Source organism: Hypanus sabinus, chromosome 16, assembly GCF_030144855.1.
Source record: "Hypanus sabinus isolate sHypSab1 chromosome 16, sHypSab1.hap1, whole genome shotgun sequence".
Classification (NCBI taxonomy): domain Eukaryota; kingdom Metazoa; phylum Chordata; class Chondrichthyes; order Myliobatiformes; family Dasyatidae; genus Hypanus; species Hypanus sabinus.
In genome coordinates this window covers 8822741-8844977 of record NC_082721.1, presented here as the reverse complement: position 1 = coordinate 8844977, position 22237 = coordinate 8822741, and the positions used below count along the sequence as shown (strand labels likewise).

Genomic DNA, 22237 nt, shown 5'->3' with positions numbered 1-22237 from the left:
TCTGCTCCATTCACAACAGATTTCACAGGGGCCAACTATTTTAAATTCCAACAGCGCACACAAAATGCTGGTGGAACATTTTGTGTGTGTTGCTTGAATTTCCAGCATCTGCAGATTTCCTCGTGTTTGCATTTTAAATTCCACTTCCCATTCCCATTCTGACATGTTGGCATGTAGCCTCCTCTACTGTAATGATCAGGTCACTTGAAGGTTGAAAGAGTATACCTCATATTCTGACTGGGTAGCTTCTGACCTGACAGCATGAACACTGATTTCTCTGACTTCCAGAAATGTTTCCCCTCTACCCCTTGTCTTTTACCATTCCTCATCCATCTCCCCTCTTGTTTCTTCTCACCTGCCTATCTTTTATTGATGTCCTTCCTCCTTTCTCCTATGGTTCACTTTTCTCTTCTTTCAGATTCCTCTTTTTTTAGCCCTTTATCTTTTCAACCTAACACTTCTGAGCTTCTCACTTCATCCCTCTTCTCTACTCCTCCCCCCAACCACTTGGCTTCACCTTCCAGCTTGTATCCCTCCTCCTCCCTCCAAATCCTTATTCTGGCTTCTTTCCCTTCCTTTCCAGTCCTGATAAATGGTCTCAGCTTGAAACACTGACTCTTTATTCATCTTCACTGGTGCTGAAGAATTTACTTATGAAGCAAGGTGAAGGTATATCTGGTGGTTTTATCAATTGGCCATGTAACAAATTGCAGAATCCCATCCATTGAAAAGTGAAAGCATATGGGGATTTGTTTCCTTGTTCTGTGAATTTGGGAATGGGGAGGGGGGGGGGGGGGGAACAGAGGTCCAAATGGAAGTGTGGAAATGAAATGGAGTTAAGTGTAGAGGCAGAAAAGTAATTAAAACATTTTTGCAATAAATGTGTCTGCATAATTGGATTCCCTGGTATAATTGAATTAATTTTTTTCTTTAGGGGAGTTACTTGGCACACACACAAGGGAAAAAGCACCAGACTAATCTGTAAGTGTGTAAATATATTGGATGTGAAATCAATCTGAGCTTGTACATTTGACGTTTTAAAAGAAAACATGCTTTTTCTTTTTGAAATAAATATAATTACAAGTGCATCTCAGTCCAGTTATGAAATGTGATTTCTACTGCACTTGTGTATTGCCTTCAAGCTGAATACAGGGTCTTTGAATGTACATTTTGCAGAGGGTGGGTGAGGAAAGACTGGTTTTCTTTTCAAATAGTTTCCAGAGAAATATTTTGACAGATATAAATGAGTTATGTATCATAACTAAAGCATATAATAAAGGTGCCAGCATTAGATCCATGAAGGTAAGGGCAGCTTGCGGCCTCATACTCCAGTGAGATAGGGACATGCCTGTCCCAGGATGTGAAGTCAGCTCTGGCAGACTGGGCGATTGAGATCGACAGTGAGATCCAATGGCCAGAAAGGTGGTTCTGCATTGCTTTGTGGAAAGTGAAGGGTATGATGAGGCACAGAAGTGGTCATGGTCATCCGCTGCTACCAAGGAAGACCGCTGTTGTGATGGTTATTTGTACCAATGGACTGGACTTCTGAGAGTGGAACTGCCCCAGTGCGATGCCTTTTCTACTTTAAAAACTCCCTTGCACAGATTCCTGTCATCTTCAGATATGAGAGCTATCTATCATAAATAAAGCATATAATGAAAGTGTCAGATTAGATCATGAGAGTTGAAGTTATGTATGAAAAATGCATTTTTCCCCTGGTTTTTATCTTTAATTCTTGGAGTACCAATGCTGCAGCTGTGGTAAATACAAAAAAATAGCAAGAATAAAGTTTTAGGTTCATAGAAATTAATTTTATCTGTAAGCAAATACAGCATATGTTTCATTCTCTTTAGTTACTATTATAGTAGTTTATTTAACTTGTTTGAAGTGCCGTATTGTCCCATCTTTTATTCTCTCCCCCCTTGAAACAGCAATTCCTTTAATAATGACACTAACATCAAAGCTTTCCATATGAGGAATCTGTATCCTTGGATACGAATGCCTTGTATTCTGTTACCGCTCATTTCTGTTTTTGCATTACGGGGCCGGTTCATGCACTGGAGATACAACAGAGACTTTAACAGTATCATGTCTGCTTGGCACTTTCCCCAGCCATGATTCCCCTCTCCCTGTGCCCTCCCACTCTCAGTCGAGAATAGAAACCCATGTCAGAAACAGGTTGAACATCACTCATATATATACCTAAGACTTTTGTACAATAATGTATGTGCCAACCTTCTGAGCCCCTCCTTATAAAAACTTAGCTGTTACATTGCAATATCGCACAATTCTGGTCAACAATTAACAAATACTAAAATAAATGACTGTAATAATGCTACTTTAACTAGATTTCCCAGATCAGCAGTCAATGGAAAGTGGAATATTGACCAATTGAGCATATACAAGCTGTATGCAACAGAAAAATCATTGAATGTTAGTACACCACAGCACAAAAACAGGCCCTCTGGCTCATCTAGTCCTTACTGAACTATTAACCTGCTTAATCCCATTGACCAGGTCCCTTCATACTCCACATCCATTTGCACAGACAGCTTGTTCCATATTCTTACCACCCTCTTGAGTGAAGAAATTCCCCCTCAGATTGCCCTCAAACATTAATCCATGACTTAGTCTCATCCAGCTCAAGTGGAAAAAGCCTGCTTGCATGTACCCTGTTTGTACCTTTCATAATTATGAAATCTCCCTGTAATCCAAGTTCAAAAGGTTGCTGTTGTTCTTTTCCATGCCTTGAGCAGCATTTGTTTTGTTCTTCTATGAGGCTGAGTTGCTATCTCAATACTCAACCTAGCACAGATAGAAAGTTTGCAAGGAGCTGGCAGGAATTGAACCTGGGACCATTCACCTTGAAGTCCATTGCTGATGCCACCACACCATTGGCTGGCTACATTCAAAAGGTGATGCCTCAAAAACAACGAGTCTATCATTAAGGACTCCCACTAGCTAGGGACATGTCCTCTTCTCGCTACCACCCTCAGAGAGGAGGTATAGTAATGTGCAAAAGTCTTAGGCACATATATAGCTAGGATAAACGTTCATGATCATCACAGGCTCAATGTAGAAATGAGATAATATACTACATCAGGGGTGGCCAACCCTTTACATTCCATGCATCAATTTTTTCATGCATGAGTTCAGATGTGCCATACAACTCTTGTACCCCCATTCAGTACTTGTAAAAATATGTTAATGTAGACATATTTGCATCCTTACATGACATATTGATTTAATATAAAACAAGATAAACATTACTTACCTTAATGAGACTTCTAATACATTTTGTCTTCTTTTGATTTCTTCCTTTTTCTTAATCACATATTCTTTCCATAACACAGACACAAGTACTAACTTCAGTTTTCCTTCTATTTCAGTATGATGTTGTGTTTTATAGTGTCTATTAAGATCATCTCTTCTATTATGTGAGAAAGTGTTTTCACAAACAATGCAGAACAGTTTTCCTAATGGACCCGCTATAAATAAGAACTCATTTTCCTACTGTTCATTGAATTCACGCTTACTGTCACTTTCTGCTTTTCTTTTGCTCATTTTCTTTTGCACTGTGATGGGTAACTGAATGTAAAAACAAGGCTTAATTTTTGAAAAAGTACAAAACTTCAGCTGTTCACGAAGGAGGAAAAAAGCACAACTCCGTAGTGCACGAGTGTCAGTTGTAAACTGGCAAAAACATGTGATGCAACGACATTCCTGTTATAGATTTTTTTTCTACAAATTGGTTTTTGGTTAATACTTTGCATGAGTAGGCTTACTTTTTTATTATCACTGGGGTGCAACGCGCACTGCGCCTCTTTTCACACATGCGCCATAGGTTGGCCATTCCTGTACTACATGCTTATGCAACTGCTGGGTGAGTGTACATTGCCTTGAGAATTGCTTTTTGCCAGATAAGAGGATGAAATTTGTAAAGGTATGGCAATTCCCTGCCAAGTGATCTGTTCAATGGTTTGAATACAGGGCCCGGCGAGCAGCAAAAGAGGCAAAGGAATCACCAGCACAGCCTGCCCCTGAGAAGGTTAAAGTGGAGGTGAAGAAATTTGTGAAAATTGGTCGGCCTGGTTATAAAGGTATATGTGACATTATGGGCCATTTTGGCAATTGCTTTTTTTTAAAAAACAAAAATTCGTCAATTGGTACATAGAAAACATGATTTCAAGTTACTAATATTTAATAACTTTAATACACCACATGATTAGGCCCTTCAGTTCACAATGTTGTGCTGATCTTCTGTATCTACCTGCACCCAGTCTAAACCCTTCCAGACATCCTTCCAGAACGGGCCCTTTGATGCAGAGTTGTTCCGAACCAAATTAGTGATCAAATACCCAAATGAACCAATCCCTTCTGCTTAAATAATTTCCATATCCTTCATTCCTGCGCCTGTCCGAGAACCTCTTTACTGCTATTGTATTTGCCTTCTCCACCATCACCCCAGCAGTGCTTTCCGCGCACCCACAAATCTGAAAATTGATTTGTCTCACACATCTCCTTTGATTGTAATCCTTCTCACCTTAAATGTATGTCCTCTGGTATCAGACATTTTAACCTTGGGAAAAAGATCATGTGTACCTACTCTAGATACGCCTTTCAATCTTAGGAATCTCTCAGATCTCCCCTCAGCCTTTGGTGCTCCAGAGAAAACAACCCAAATTTGTTTGACTTCTCCTTATAACACATGCTGTCTAGTCCAGGTGAATTCTTGTAAAACTCTTCTACATTCTCTCCAAAGCCTTGACGTTCTTCTTATAATGGGGCAGCCAGAACTGCATACAATAGATGTGGAATAACTGAAGTTTTATAAAGCTTCAACATAGCTTCCTGACTTTTGAACTTAGTTTCTTGACCGCAGAGGCTGCAAGGAGAGATTTTATTATAAATTGCCATTTTTACCAAATCATAGCAATCAGTCAGAGGTGTAGAGGATGAAAGCTGCAGAGATCGAGTGGATAGCCGGAGATGTTTCCCCAGGGTATAAATAGCTAATACAAAAAGATATAATTTAAGGTGATTGGAGGAAAGTATAAGGGGGGTAGTCAGAAGTAAGTTTTTATTTAAAATACAGTGGTAGGTGTGTGGAACATGCTGCCATGGGTATTGGGTAGAAGCAGAGGTATTAGTGTACATTTAAGACTTACATTGACACATGGATGAAAGTCAAATAGTGGGCTTTTGGGAGGGAAGCATTAGATTGATTTTTAAGTAGGTTAAAAGGTCAGCACTACATTGTGGCCCGAAGGGCTAGTGGTGTACTGTATTGTTCTGTAATCTTTGTCAGCAAATTCCATTAGACCTCTTCAGTTTATGAATATTGTGGAATTGATTAACAATCACGTGACTTTTTTAAAGTTCATATTAACATTTGCAAAGTAAATTGCTGCACCATCTATTCTAGCATGTGGAGGGTAGTCAGCACTACTCTGCTTTAGCTGCAGGTGTTAACCCAGTTTAAATATATCAAGATTTACCATTTGTTTTATAGTGACCAAACAGAGGGATGCAGAAATGGGACAGCAAAGTCTCCTATTTCAGGTAAAATCCTTTTGTGCTGTCTTTGCATTGAAGAGTAAATTCCATTCTTTTTTTCAGTAAGCTATCTATTCATTTTGAAGAGGATTCACTGCTGGATGTAATGTGAATCTGCCTGACTTCTATTATCTAGTATATCTGTCCACTTCTCATGCACTAGCCATGTGTTTTAGCTTAATAGGCTATTATACCTATTCCAAATCCTGGTCACTGGGTGTCAGGATAGTCAGTGGGTACTTTCACTCAGTGGCTACTTTATTAGATACCTCCTGTACCTAATAAAATAGCCACTGAGTGAATGCTTGTGGTCTGTTGCTGCTGTAGCCCATCCAGTTCAAAGTTCAATGTGTTGTACACTCAAATGCTCTTCTGCACGCCATTGTGGTAACACATGGTTATTTGAATTACTGTCATCTTTCTGTCAGCCTGAACCATTCTAACCATTTTCCTCATTAACAGGGCATTTTCACCCACACAACTCCTGCTCACTGAGTTTTTTTTTTGTCATACCGTTCTCTGTAAACTCTAGAGACCGTTGTACATGAAAATCCCTGAAGATCAACAGTTTCTGAGATACTCAAACCACCCCATCTGGCACCAACTATCATTCCATGATCATAAGTCACTTACGTCACATTTCTTCCCCATTCTGATGTTTGGTCTGAACAACAATTGAACCTCTTGACCATGTCTGCATGCTTTTATGCATTGAGTTGCTACCAAATGATTGGCTGATTAGATATTTGTATTAACAAGTAGGTGTACAGGTAGATGGTGAGGGTCCTTAATGATGGATGCCTCATATCACTGGAACTGTCCCAGTGTAATGGATTTTCAACTTTAAAAACTCTCCCACACAGGTTTCTGTCATCATCAAAAATTACGGACAACCTATCAATCAATATGGTATATGAATATGTATTTATCAAAGGCTGGTTTAATTATCATCCAGGCCATGCTCTCTTCTCGCTAGTGCCTTCAGGAAGAAGGTACAGGACCCTCAGGACCCTCACCACCAGGTTCGGGAACAGTTCTTGCCCCTCTACCAGATGGGATAACTTCACTCAGCTTTACTTACTCCATCATAGAACTGTTTCCATAACCAACAGACTCACTTTCAAGGATTCTTCATTTCATGTTCTCAGTATAAATTGCTTGCTTGCTTGTTTGTTTGTTTATTTATTTATTTATATATATATTTTCCCAGCTTGTCTTTTGTACCTTAGTTGAGTGTCCATCTTGTTAAGTGCGAACTTTCATTGATTCTTTTGTGTTCCTTTGTATTTACTGTGAATGTCTGCAAGAAAATGAATCTCAGGGTTGTATATGGTGACTAATCTGCACATTGAGAATAAATTTACTTTAAATTTTGAATAAATTCCAATTTTATCCTCCAGATAGATTATCCAGAAATTGCAGAAGGCGTAATTCCACGCCATCGGTTTATGTCTGCATATGAACAACGAATTGAACCGCCGGACAGACGCTGGCAGTACTTGTTGTTTGCAGCTGAGCCATATGAAACCATTTCTTTTAAGGTAATATACTTTAAGGAATTGATAGTGATCTTGAGATTACTCTGGTGCTCAAAATAAGTTTTGAATTTAAAAATTATACATAATTACTAATATTTAATTTGTTTTAACTGCATTAAGTGTAACTTATCCAACATTTCTATCTATTCAAATTTAAAGCTGAATGAACTTAAATAATTGAAATTAGGAGCCAGGTTAACAGGAATAGACTTCAGTTCTGTTATTCTATATCTCTTATGTGACAAAGTTATGTGATGGATTTTAATCTCAATCAAAACTCTTGCCATTTTTCGCCTATACTCGCTGGAGTTTAGAAGAATGGGGGAAGGTTGTAATTTTGCGATCTCATTGAAAGACCTAGATAGAGTGGATATGGAGTGGATGTTTCCAATAGTGGGGGAGTCTAGGACCAGAGGGAACAGCCTCAGAATAGAAGGATGTCCCATTCAAACAGAGATGAGGAAGTTCTTTCGTCAGAGGGTGGTGAATCTGTGGATTTCCTTGCCACAGACGGCTATGGAGGCCAAACCATTGGGTACACTTAAAGTGGAGGTTGATAGGTTCTTGATTAGTCAGGGCGTCAAAGGTTACAGGGAGAATAGTGTTGAGAGGGATAATAAATCAGCAGTGATAGAATAGCAGAGCAGAATCAATGGGCCAAATGGCATATTTCTTTTCCTATGCCTTATGGTCTTAAGTACTTTAGAATATTAAATACTAGCCTGCTACATCGAGTAATGCCAGTCATTGACTATGTAACATTTGGGGAAACCCCTAGGCTAGAAATTTTACTGATAAGTAGGTGGTGGGAGTTGGTATCACGGAGGTATTTTTAAAATGCTGATCATTTACAAAAGGGAATGAAGTGAATGAGAGGAAACAGTACATAAACAAGTCTGAACAAAATGGAGCAGTTTTAGAAAAAGTGCTCGGGCCATATTTTTCCATTTTGTTTTGTGAAGAAAAAAAATGCTTAGGGTGGATGTTACATTAAGGAATGTCTGTGTTTTTATTATCAACATCTTTGTTTCAGATTACAACTTTAATTCTATCTTCCCTACTGCACACATTTTGTTTAGACTATTGAAAAAAGGAGATAGAGCACTGAAATATCTATATTTGATAACTGTACTCAACAAGTCAAATATCTCAACATGTCTTCTATTGCCCTTAGGTACCAAGCAGAGAAATTGATAAAGTTGAGGGAAAGTTTTGGACCCACTGGAATAGAGAAACAAAGCAGGTATCTTTTTATTTACATAATCATTCCAGATCTTTCTGTATAAAGTAAACTGTCTGTATTCTTTGATTATGACTAGCTTCTTTTCAGCAAAGCGTTATTTAGATCAACAGATAATAATATTTCTGTGAAAGGTCACACAGAACTTCTTCAACAGCACAACAGAAAGTTGAGGTCTAGAAAGCCTTTGCTATTCAAGTTTATACATGAATGGATGAATGAGAGGCAGGAATAGGTCCTCAGCCCCTCAAGCCTTAGACAGTAAATGCAGAACAGGTCCCAACGAGCTGCACCAGCCAGCAGCCTACCTATTTAATATGATACTAATGATAGGACAGATTACACTGACTAATTAACCTATACCCGGTACATCTTTGAACTGTGGGAGAAAACCAGAGCTTCCAGAGGAAATCTGTGTGGTTCATGGGGAGAACATACAGACAGTACCAGAATTGAAATCTGAACACCAGGACACCCTGAGCTGCATTGTGGCACCTATGTACAGCTACTGTGGTGCCCATGTTCATGGTTGATCTGAGTAAAGCCTCAGCTCTGAATCCCTGGCTTTCCTTTTGCTTATCAAAAGTCTACCCCGCCGTCAAAATATTTAAGGACTCTGTTCCAACACCCTTTGAGAAACAAGTTCTGAAGAATCACAACCTCTTGAGAGAATTTCACTTCATCTACCATACATGATTTATATTTTTTAATAATGATTCCTTGTTCTACTCTTACAAGTAGAAACATTTATTCCAGATCCAACCAGTCTAGATCCCTCAGTGTCTTGAGCAACACTCGCACAATGCTGGAGGAACTCAGCAGGTCAGGCAGCAATTATGGACAAGAATAAACAATCAGTAATTCGGGCCTCAGTATCTCTATATTGTGCACATAAATACGGCTAGGGAGCCTAAGAATTTTTCACGGTCCTTATATGATTTAATCAAGCTGCCTAGCACTTGTCTGAACCTCTTAAATGTAGCCTGTCAAACCTTTTAGTACATCCCTCCTATTCTAAGTATCAGTTCAGTAACCCTCCTCTTAACTGCATCTGGTGTATTAACATACTTCCTTAAAAATGGGGAATGATATTGCAGTATTGACCTTCATACATCCCTTGTAAATGAATATAATCTCCCTATTTATGTATTTAATTTCTCTTTCAATCATTAAGATCCACTTATTAACTTCCCTGGCTGCCTCCTAGACTTTTGTGAGGTGGTGTGAGACAGCCAGAGCATCGAATCTCTTATCGTTTATATGAAATGCTTTTTTTAGCTTTGCTACCAGACTGGACAATTTGACCTTGTATATTTATATTTAGAATACTTATGGCCTAATGAGCCCATGATGCCTCATTCCCAAAATCAATGGTTGAAAGGTCAAAGAAATAGAGTTGATGAACAAAAACATTCCAGGTTCAGATATATTTATCACGTGTACATTGAACCATATATACAGTGAAATGCATTGTTTGCATTAACAACCAACACAACAAGCTCCTTGCCTCCTTCACACACATGAACAGTCCTCCAATTTCAGATCAGGTCTTTGGGCTTCCGATGGCCGAACCCATCGGGCTTCAACTTTCAGACTTCCCATCGATCATTGGTTTTCACCCCCGGACTAGCCAATGACAAGACATTGAACACCAGCCATGCTGACTGACATGACCTCGTGCCTCTTGGATCTGATTTTTGGAAGCACCGACCTGGAACAGCCTGACTTCCATGGAAGTCCAGAGAGTCCTCACTGGACTTTGAATGTGGAGCCTAGAGCATATGTCTGACCTCTAACTCTCCCACATCACTGTCCCTAAAGAGTGTTAAATAAGTCATCACAGTAGCATAGCAGTTAGCTTGATACTAATATAGTTCAGAGTCAATCCTGAGTCCTCTGTAAGGAGTTTATACATCCCACACAATGTGTGGCTTTCCTCAGGGTGCTCTGGTTTCCTTCCACAGTCCATAGACATACCGATTAGTAGGTTAATTCATCATTGTAAATTATCCTGTGATTAAACCAGGGTTAAATTATAGATAGTGGGGTTAAATTATAGCGGGGTCAAGGGATATGGGGACAGGGCAGGAACGGGGTACTGATTGTGGATGATCAGCCATGATCACAGTGAATGGCGGTGCTGGCTAGAAAGGCCGAATGGCCGACTCCTGCACCTACTGTCTATTGTCTAAATAGAGGGTTGTGATATTGTTGGCAATGGGGCCTATTCCATGCCAAAAAATATTAAGTAAACTGACTCCTGACTCCCCTTTCTGTCCCCAAAACCATTCCTACGAACTTAACAAAGTTAAGTAGGGATGGTATGGTCACATAGTGCTTAGCACAATGCTTTACAGTACCCGCGACCCAGGTTCAATTCCCGCCGCTGTCTGTAAGAAGTTTGTATGTTCTCCTCATGACCACGTGAGTTCCTCAGGGTGCTCTGATTTCCTCCCATAATCCAAAGACACACTAGTTGGTAGATTAATTGGTCATTGTAAATTGTCCCGTGATTAGGCCGGGGTTAAATCAGGATTGCTGGACAGTGCGGCTTGAATTCTGCGCTGCATCTCAACAAACAAAAAAAGAAAGAAATAAATAAATAAATTGTCCAGCATAGAGATGTTAAGCGCTCGAGAAGTGACAAAGTAATTTGGGGTAATTATAGCACTGATGTACAGAGGGATCTTGAAGTGCAAATCCATTGCTTCCTGAAAGTGGCAACACTACAGTGGTGCTAGAAAGTTGATCACTGTAAAATTTTCTCTATGTCTGCATAAATGTGACCTAAAATGTGATCAGATCTTCATGTAAGTTCTAAAACTAGATAAGGAGAACCCAATTAAATAAATAATGCGAAAGACATCATACCTATTGAGAAAACGTACTGTGCCTAGGACCAGAGGGCACAACGTCAGAATAGAGGAACATCCCTTTAGAGCACAGATGGGGAATTTCTTTAACCAGAGAATGGTGAATCTAAGGAATTTGTTGCTACAGGTGGCTGTAGAGATCAAGTCAATAGGTATATTTAAAGCAGAGATTGATTGGTTCATGATTAGTCAGGGAGCTAAAGGTTAAAGGCATAAGGCAGGAGAATTGGATTGAGAGGGATAATAAATCAGCCATGATAGAGTGGCAGAGTAGACTCGATGGGCTGAATGGCCTAATTCTGTTCCAAAGCCGTATGGTCTAAAAAATGATCCAATATTCCATGTATTTGTTGGAAAAAGTATGTGAACCTTTCGGTTTCTGGTGTGACCTCCTTATACAGCAATAGCTTCAACCAGGTGTTTCCATTAACTTGATCAGTCCTGCACATCAGCTTGGAGGAATTATAGGCCTTTCCTCCTTACAAAACTATTTCAACTTTGGGATGTTGGTGGGCTTCCTTGCATGAACTGCTGGCTTCAGGTCCTTCCACAATATTTCTTTTTTTTTCATAAAATCACAAAAATCTTGACGTTTTAATAGAATTGAATTAAATCTCCATCTATAAATTGATTCCTCTTTATCTATCATTGTCATTGTCATTATTAAAGGAGAGTGATCAGACAATATTCTTGCTTTATATTCCACATTTTTCACTCTATCTTGAGTATTTGTTGATAATAGGAAAAAATCTATCCTAGAGTATGTTTTATGTCTATTTGAATAGAATGAATAATCCCTTTCTTTTGGATTGATTCTTCTCCATATATCAATCAAATTTAAATCTTTCATCAATGATAGAGTTAATTTTGCTACTTTTGATTTTGTAATAGCCTTTGTTGATCTATCTAAAACTGGATCTAAACAAAAATTAAAATCTCCACCTATTAATATTTTATCATGTGCGTTAGCCAAATTCAAAAAAACCTCCTGTATAAATTTTACATCATTTTCATTTGGTGCATAAATATTCATAAGTCCATAGTTCTGAAAAAATTTGACAATGTATAATTAAATATCTTCCTGCCGAATCAGTTAATACATTTTGCATTTTAATTGGTAAATTTTTATTAACCAAAATTGCAACTCCTCTCGCCTTTGAGTTAAATGAAGCTGCAATAACATTTCCAACCCAGTCTCTTTTTAATTTCTGATGTTCTATATCCGTTAAATGAGTTTCTTGTAAGAAAGCTATATCTATTTTCATTTTTTTAATATATGTTAAAATTCTTTTTCTTTTTATTGATCCATTAAGCCCATTAACATTAAAACTTAAAAAATTCAATAGATTAGTCATTATTTTTAATTATGTTACTCCAATCTATAATAATATCTAATCTTTCAACTTTCATTGTATCCTGGGAAATCTCTTTAGAAGTCTCCATGTTGCTATGTGTGTCCCCACCAATCATCCAGGCAAAAGAATAGAAGAAAAATAGAAAGTAAAGAAAAAAACAAAATACCCCCCTACTAATGTTGTGAAAGAAAAAAAACACAACATTACCCCCCTCTATTGTACGGGTCATGGCAATCACCATGATTACACACGTGAATCCCGTAGTAACCGATTCAAAGCTCCCCAGCCCCCCTGCAACATAAAAAGTATATATATAAAAAAAAACATACTATTCTCAGTTATTATTTCTAAAATTTTACTTTTCTCCCTTATATCATCCTTAAATGTCCATCAGTTCCATTCACTATCTCTGTCTTCATCTTTAACCATTACATTTAAAAGTCTCTACGTTTAATTAGCGAAGAGATGGGAGTTTTTGTGCGAACACCTCCGCTTCTCGATAATCAGAAAAAAATCTTTTTCCCTCCTCCAAAAAAATTATCAGTGTTGCTGGGTGACGCATTAAAAACTTATAACCTTTTTTCCATAAAACATTTTTAGCTGGGTTGAATTCTTTCTTTCTCTTCAAAAGGTTATAACTTATATCAGGATAAAAAAGAACTGGTTTCTCTGCTATCATCAATGGACCTTTTCTTCTTTTAGCACCTTGGGCAGCTGCCTTCAAAATCTTTTCTTTATCCTGGTATCTTAAACATCTTATCAGAATTGATTGCGGATTTTGATCATCTTGAGATCTTGGTCTTAAGGCTCTGTGCACCCTTTCAATCTCAATTGAAATTTCTTCTCCCATTTCCAATTTTTCAGGTATCCATTTTTGAAAAAAATTTATTGGGTCTTCTCCTTCGGTACCTTCTTTAAGTCCAACAATTTTAATATTGTTGTGTCTACTAAAATTTTCGAGCTTATCAATTTTTCCCACGAGTTGTTTTCTTTCTGATGTCCAGGCATCATTATCATCTTCCATCTTCTTCATTCTCCATCCATTTCTTCCACTTTGACTTCCAAAACTGTAATTTTCTTTTCCATTTTTTCCTGTTTCTTTGTCATTTTATCAAACATAGCCTCCATTTTTGTTATTTTTTCTTTAATTACTTCTAATGCATTTAATTTTTCTAATTTATGCATTATTTGCCTCAAAGTCTTTTTTGTGTTTTCAGAGGAACTTTCATCTTCTTCTTCTTCTCCATCTTCATCTGATTTTTCCAGAGAGTCCGACTCTCTCTCAGACTCACTTTCACTGTCGGTTTCAGTCGTTGCTGGGTTTTGTAGTTCTGGTTGCACTCGTTTGCGCATGCTCGTTCCTTTATGCTTGCGCAGTTCTCGTTGATCTTTTCCTTTAGAAATGGCCGATGCTGCCGCGGTCTCCTTTTCTGGTGTGTTGTACCTGAGTCCGCGGTTCTTCGGTAGAAGTAGGCCTTGATTCTGTTCCAACTTGAGCGGTCTTCGCGGAAGTAGTTTTCTTCATCCTCTGTTTATGAGGCATAGCTTAAAACAATCCAGAGTAGTTTATGAGTAACCTTAAAAAAGTATTGATTGACTTTTCTTCACTTAAACATTAATTTATTAACTTTTTTACGGGAGGGCTGAGTTCCAGCGTCTCGATCCTACGTCATCACGTGACGTCCCCCCTTCCACAATATTTCTATAGGATTAAGGTCAGGACTTTGACTCAGCCATTCCAAAACACAAATTTGCTTCTTTTTAGACCAGTCTGTTGTTGATTTACTCCTGTCTTTTGGAACATTGTCTTGTTGCATTATCCAACTTCTATTAAGCTTTTGGTGATGGACTGCTACCCTGACATTCTCCTGTAAAATGTCTTGATACAATCTGAATTCACTGTTCCCTCAATGATTGCAAGCTGTCCAGGCCCTGAGGCAGCAAACAGCCCCAAACCATGATGCTCCTTCCATCATGCCTCACAGTTGGGATGAGATTTTGGTGTTGGTGTGCATTGCCCTTTTTCCTCCAAACATAGCAATGTGCATTTCTGCCAAAAAGTTCAACTTTTATCTCATCTGTCTACATGACATTGTCCCAGAGGTGTTGTAGAACATCCAGGAGGTCTTTGGCAAACTTGAGACGTGTAGCAGTGTGTTTTTCTTGGAGAGCAGTGATTTCCTCTGTGGTGTCCTTCCACGAACACCATTCTTCTAAAATGTTTTTCTTATAGTGGACACATGAACAAAAACTTTAGCAAGTTCTAGAGATTTTTGCAGCTCTTATGGTGTTACTTTTGGGTTCTTTTTCACCTCTCGGTGTGATCTTTGCAGAATGCCCACTCTTGGGGACAGTATCAACAGTACTGAGTTTTCTCCATTTGTAGACAATTACTCTTACTGTGGACTGATGAACACTCAGGTCTTTAGAAATGTTTTTGTAGCCTTTTCCAGCTTCATGCATCTCTACAATTCTTGTAAGGTCCTCTGAAAATTGTTTTGATCAAGGCATGGTGCACATAAACAGATCTTTCTTAAGAAGAGCAGGCTCTGTCAGTAACCTAACTTAGTGTGTCTTTTTTATAGGGTAGGACACTTCTACAACTGGCACCTCCAATCTCACCTCATGAGATTGGAACACTGGACTCCAAATAGCTTTTGTAGAAGGCATTACCTCAGAGGTTCACATACTTTTCCCAACAAATACATGTAATATTGGATCATTTTTCTCAATAACTAAATGAACAAGTATCATGTTTTTGTGTTTATTTAATTGGGTTCTCTACATAGTTTCAGGACTTATGTAAAGATCTGATCACAATTAGGTCATGTTTATGCAGAAATGGAGAAAATTCTACAGGGTTCACAAACCTGGGACCACTGTAGATGGGGTGGTAAAAAATGCACATAGCATAACTTGCTTCATCAATGGGTTGTTGGGATAAAATTCAGTAGGTCATGTTGTAGCTATGTAATGCTCACATTTGGAGTATTGTGTACAGTTCTGGTCAATACATTACAGGATGATTCCCGGAATGAAAGGGTTGATATATGGGGAATGTTTGGTGGCTCTGGGACTGTGCTTGCTGGAGTTTAGAAGGATGAGGGGGGGATCTCATTGAAACCGGTCAGGTGCTGAGATGCCTGGATGAATTGGATCTTCAGGATGTTACTATGGTGGGGGTTTCTGGGACCTGAGAGCACAGCCTCAGAATTGAGGGACATCCATTTGGAACAGAGACTAGAAGGAATTTTTTTAGCCAGAGGGTGGTGAATCTGTGGAATTCATTGCCATAGATGGCTATGGAGGCTAAGTTTTTGGGTGTATTTAGGGCAGAGGTTGATAGGTTCTTGATTAGTAAAGCTATCAATGCTTGGGTGGGGGGGGGGAAAAGGCAGGAGAATGGGGTTGAGAAGGGATAATAAATCAGCCAGGATGGAATGGTGGAGCAGACTTGATGGGCTGAGTGGCCTAATTCTGCTTCTATCTCTTATGGTCTTACAAGTAATTTGAGGGTTCAGAGATGACATGATAGTAACTGGAGCAGGTACGACAACAAGATTTTAGAGATGTTTAGACAGGCCCATGAACAGGCAGCGAATGGAGGGATATTGACCATATGCAGGCAGATGGGATTGGTTTTAATTGGCATCATGTTCAGCACAGTCATTGTGGGCTGAAGGGCCTGTTTCAGTGCTATACCCAGTGGCCACTTTATCAGGTACACCTGTCCACTTGTTCATTAATACAAATATCTAATCAGCCAATTATGTGGCAGTAACCCAGTGCATAAAAGCATGCAGACATGGTCAGGAGGTTCAGTTGTTGTTCAGACCAAACATCAGAATCGGAAAGAAATGTGATCTAAGTGACTTTGACCATGGAATGGTCAGGGTTAGATGGAGTGGTTTGAATATCTCAGAAACTGCTGATCTCATGGGATTTTCACACACAGTGGTTTAGAATTTATAGCGAATGGTGCATGGAAAAAAAAAACATCCAGTGAGGAGCAGGTCTATGGGCAAAAACCCCTTGTTAATGAGCAAGGTCAGAGGAGAATGGGCAGACTTGGTTAAGCTGACAGGAAGGTGACAGTAATTCAGATAAGCCACGTGTTACAGAAGCAATGTGCAGAAGAGCATCTCTGATTGCACAACACATGGAACCTTAAAGTGGGTGGGCAAGAGCAACAGTATTGGTTATATCCAACAATGACAGGAGACCTATGCAGGAGAATTTTTAAAGTGGGAAAGCTGTTGCACTGTGGAATTCCACTCTCTCAAACTAGGAAGTCCGCATCCAGTGGTGTGAGTAGTTATCACATCTCGGGTGTCCCTTGGTTGCAGTGGATAATCATAATTTCGTCTGTGCCTTGTCATTTCCTTTCACTCTCCACAAATCGTTATAAAACTGTTAGATCTGACTGTTGATCTCATCTGCCCAGTCCACCAGAGGTGACTTCAGAGCAGTGGCCAGAAAGCAATGAATATACAAACGAGAAAATCTGTAGATGCTGGAAATCAAATACACACAAAATGCTGGAGGAACTCAGCAGATCAGGCAACATCTATGTAAAAGAGTAACCAGTTGACAATTCGGCTGAGACCCTTCATTGGGACTGGAAAAAAGAGATGAGAGGTCAGAGTTAACAGGTGGGAGGAGGGTGGTAGGTGACAAGTGAAACCAGGAAAGGTGGAGGAGTGAAGTAATGAGCTGGGAAGTTGATAGGTGAAATAGGTAAAGGGCTGGTGAAGGGTGAATCTGTCTGGAGAGGACAGAAGGCCATGAAAGAAAGGGAAGGGGGAGTAGCACCAAAGGGGGTGATGGGCATGTAAGGATGAGAAAGGGAAATGGGAATGGTGAAGTGGGGGCAGTAACCAGAAGTTCGAGAAATCACATTGCCCCCCACCCCCCCAACTCCACCATTACATAGAAACATAGAAAACCTACAGCACAATACAGGCCCTTGGGCCCACAAAGCTGCGCCAAACATGTCCTTACCTGAAAAGTTACCTAGGATTACCCATGGCCCTCTACTTTTCTCAGCTCCATATACCTGTCTATGAGTCTCTTAAAAGACCCTATCATATCCACCTCCATCACCGTCGTCAGCAGCCCATTCCACGCACTTGCCACTCTGCGTAAAAGGACTTGCCCCTGATATCTCTTACATTCTGCTGAGCGCCACAGTAGTGTAGCAGTTAGTGCGGCACTTTTACAGCTTGGGGCATTCAGAGAGTTCAATTCCGGCACTGTTCTGTGAGGAGTCTCTGTACGTCTTCCCCGTGGAATGCGTGGGTTTTTTACCAAGTCCTCCGGTTTCCACCTGTAGACCAAAGGCACATCAGGTAGGTTAATTGGCCATAGTAAATTGTCCTATGATTAGGTTAGGGTTAACTGGGTTTGTTGGGGATTGCTGCAGTGAGACTCGAAGTTCTGGACAGGCCTAGTCTGCGCTGTACAATTGAATAAAAATAAATTATAGACGATTTATTATCCTCCTGCCTTCTCCCCATAATTTTTGATCTCCTTAATAATCAAGAACCTATCAATCTCCACTTTAAATATACCCAGTGACTGGCCTTCCATAGTCATCTGTGGCAATGAATTCCACAGGTTCACCACCCTCCGACTAAAGAAATTCCTCTTCATCTCTGTTCTGTTCTAAAGGAACATCCTTTTATTCTGAGGTTGTGCCCTCTCATCCTAGACTATTGGAAACGTCCTCTCCACATTCTTCTAAACTACAGTGAGTGCAGGCCCGGAGCCATCAGCTCCTCATACATTAACCCTTTCATTCTTGGGATAATTCTCAAACCTCCTCTGGACTCTCTCCACTGACATCCTTTCTTAGATGAGAGGTACAAAACTCCTTACAATACTCTAAATTTGATTTGACCAATGCCTTATAAAGCCTCATTATTATATCTGCGGTTACATCATGGCCTGGTATGGGAATACCAGTACCATGGAAAATGAGTGCAAAGTTGGCAAAGTTCTGTTTAGAGTTAATGGTGTCAAGTTACTACTGCATTACCACCAGAAGCTAGTATGCTTAAATCTTAGTATAGAGGGAAATGATTTGCTGTTTAATATCAACTGCTGAATTTTTGTCTGCTCACATAATCTATTTGATGGTCATTTGCAGACTCTTCTCTCAATAGCTTTCTGATCTATTTTTGTTCTGCTGATAAATTTGACTGAAACGCTCAATCTCCTCACCATTATCATTAGCACAGATTCTGTACAGCTGAGGCTTCAGCTCAGACCCCATTGCAATCTCGGTTAACCACTTCTGTACTCTCCTTGGGAAAGCATGATATCCTGACAATACCTCCTGAAACCTAAATAGTATATTTTTGAAGGTTTGTCTTATCCTTTTGCTTTTTGATGGTTTTAACTTTTCCTATTATCAGTTTGTGATTTCTGCATCCAGGTTTTTCTGCAATGGAACTATCTTTTAAATTGGGATCATTTAGGAAATTGGAATATTAAAAAGTTGGGATCAATAATTTCCCCCTCATTCAATGTGTGGCTTCCCATTCTTAACGTTTTCAGGATTAGCTTTATTTGTCGCTTTTACATTGAAACATAGGGAAGTGTTTTGTTTTGTGTCAGCAGTCAACACAGTGTGAGGATGTGCTGGTGTCAGCCTGAAAGTCACTGCACTCCTGGAGTCAACATCGCACACCCACAACTCACTAACCCTAACCCTTACACCTCTTTGGAATGTGGGAGGAATACAGAGCATCTGAAGGAAACACAAGTGGTCAGGAGAGAATAAACAACCTCTTTACAGATGGTGGCAGGTATTGAACCAGTGTCACTCGCGCTATAAAGCAAGCTGTAACGCTATCATACCACTCTCACTTTATTAGTTTGCTTATGGCTCTGGAGTTAATTGCTGTTATACTTTTCTATCATCTAGCAATCTGGAACTAATGTCTTTCATTACCAAGAGATTCATTAATATATATCAAAAATAACTGCTCTTAATACCTGTCCCACCCCCAGGGACGTATTCTAAAAATGGTCTTGAAAAATAAACATTAATTTTTAGAGTCTTCATTTTGCCCCTAGCTAAAGCACAGTATCTATTTAATGGATTTCAGTTTTGATGGCCAATCGTGTACTTTGTCAGAGTCTCTACAGATGAAGGTCTCATCCTGAAGCATCGGCTGTTTATTCATTTCCATAGATGCTGCCTGACCTGCTGAATTCCTCCAGCATTTTGTGTCTGTTGCTTTGGATTTTCCAGCGTCTGCAGAATTTCTCGTGTTTGAGAAACTGTTTTTATTCTATTTGCACAATTTGTCTTCGTTTGCTCATTGGTTGTAGCCCAGTCTTTGTTTATATAGTTTTCATAAATTCCATTGTATTTCTGTATTTTCCTGTGAATGTTTGCAAGAAAATGAATCTCGAGGCAGTATGTGTTAACCTTGATAGTAAATTTACTTAGAATTTGAATTTTTAAAATCTGCTTTCTCTGTGTTACGTGTTCTGTTATGTTTTTTACTGTGTGGCAACTTCCTTTTCGATTAACTTCAGCTCCCATAGCTGGCTTGAATGCCTCATCAGCCTACAGAATATTAAAGCAGTTATGAGATCATGGGAACAGTTTTATTTTATTTGGTCCCTTTTAAACTCTCTAGTAATTTTTGGGTGGCAAAGTAGAGATGTGTTTTTACCAAAGGAGGTGTGAGATGCTCCTTCCTTCTGCTAACCTGCGGGTCACCCTTGGGCAAGGTGTAGCACCTGCTTAGCCCCCAATCAGGGTCACGTGAAGCCATGAGAGCAGGTGGTGGATGGTCATATGAGCAGCCGATGCATATCACAAGTCCTGGTTATGTGACCACTGACACCAGGCAGATCATCTCTGAAGTGTTTTGATAGTGGCTGGGGTCACCCATCTTGTAATGACACTGCCCAGAAGAAGATGATGTCAAGCACTTCTGTAGAAAAAAATTGCCAAGAACAATCAAGGGGATGGAAAGACTGTGATTGCCTATGTTGTCATACAACATGGTACATAACGAACAAATAAACGAGTAATTTTGTTAACTTAATTCTGTGTTGAGATCAGTTTGACTTTCTGCATTTTCTTCTCTCCTAGTTTTTCCTTCAGTTCCACTTCAAGATGGAGAAACCGTTACAACCCCCAACCTTGCCTCTTGGACCACCTGGACTGAAGCCCAGACCCCCACCACCACCACTCATGAATGGCGTACCACCAAGGGGTCCAGTGCCACCAGAGGGAATGCCAACCCCACGGCCAGCAGCCATGCCCATGCCGCCAATGCCACCAGGAGGTCCTGTGCCACCTGTCCCACCACAACTGCCACCGACTCCGCAAGGCTTGCCCCCAGCCCCACAGAGCATGCCGCCAACCCCACAGAGTATGCCCCCAGCACCTCAGAACATGCCTCCAACACCTCAGAACATGCCCCCAACTCCCCAAGGCATGCCCCCAACACCGCAGAACATGCCCCCAACACCTCAGAACATGCCCCCAACTCCCCAAGGCATGCCCCCGGCACCTCAGAACATGCCCCCAACTCCCCAAGGCATGCCCCCGGCACCTCAGAGCATGCCCCCAACTCCCCAAGGCATGCCCCCGGCACCTCAGAACATGCCCCCAACTCCCCAAGGCATGCCCCCGGCACCTCAGAATATGCCCCCAACTCCCCAAGGCATGCCACCAACGCCTCAGAGCATGCCCCCAACTCCACAAGGCTTGCCCCCAACACCTCAGAGCATGCCCCCGGCTCCGCAAGGATTGCCCCCAACACCTCAAGGGCCACCTCCTACCCCACAGGGACCACCTCCAACTCCACAGGGCCCACCTCCAGCTCCAGTGCCTGCTCCAGGTTCTGCACCAGTTCCTGCTCCGGTTCCACCAATGATCAGGCCTCCACTGCCCAGTGAGTCTGCACCAATAGCCACACCTCCCACCCCTCTCCCACCACCTGGCGTTCCTCCTCCTCCTCCTACTAACTGACCTCAGTGTTTTCTAAGAATTTTTCGGCAATGTAACTTTTGTAGATTGGTCTTTAATTGTTATTTTGGTTGTATCTAGGGCTCTTGCAAATGTAAAAAAAAACTGCAATACTTCATCATTCATTAAAAACATTTTCCAGCAATTTGTAGTGTGTGCATTATTTTATCTTTTCTTTTAACATGGCATTTTACTAGTGCAACTATTTCCAATTATTAAAATATTCTGTTTCTCAGATCTTTGGTCATAGAACACAACGGCACAGAAACAGGCCCTTTGTCTCACCTAGTCTGCGGCGAACTAGTCTGTTCTATAAGCCTGCACCTTGTCCAAAGCCTTCCATACCCCTTCAATCCATGTACTTATCCAAACTTCTCTTAAATACTGCGATTAAACCCACATCCAACACTTCCACTGGCAGCTAGGTCCACACACAACAACTAAATGATTTCCCTCATGTACCCCTTAAACATTTCACCTTTCACCCTAAACCCATGACCTCTAGTTATAGTCACACCCAACCTCACAGGAAACAACCTGCTTGCATTTTCCTAATCTATACCCCTTATAATTTTGTATACCTCTATCAAATCTTCCTTCATTCTCCTACACGCTGGGGAATAAAATCCTAACCTATTCAAACTTTCCCCAGAACTCAGGTCCCAGCAAAATCAGTGTAA

At 40.3% G+C, this 22237-nt stretch overlaps 1 protein-coding gene across 1 annotated transcript in view; it reads left to right on the top strand.

The window, feature by feature from the left end:
• sf3a2 (splicing factor 3a, subunit 2) overlaps nt 1-21702 on the top strand; it is a 30388-nt gene extending 8686 nt beyond the window's left edge. The window contains exons 4-9 of the mRNA XM_059991082.1: nt 935-981; nt 3991-4100; nt 5513-5562; nt 6957-7097; nt 8269-8337; nt 20676-21702. Of these exons, the coding sequence (XP_059847065.1) occupies nt 935-981; nt 3991-4100; nt 5513-5562; nt 6957-7097; nt 8269-8337; nt 20676-21560 (1302 nt within the window). The 3' untranslated portion in view covers nt 21561-21702. The remainder of the gene's footprint in view (nt 1-934; nt 982-3990; nt 4101-5512; nt 5563-6956; nt 7098-8268; nt 8338-20675) is intronic.
• The last annotated feature ends 535 nt before the right edge of the window (nt 21703-22237 follow it).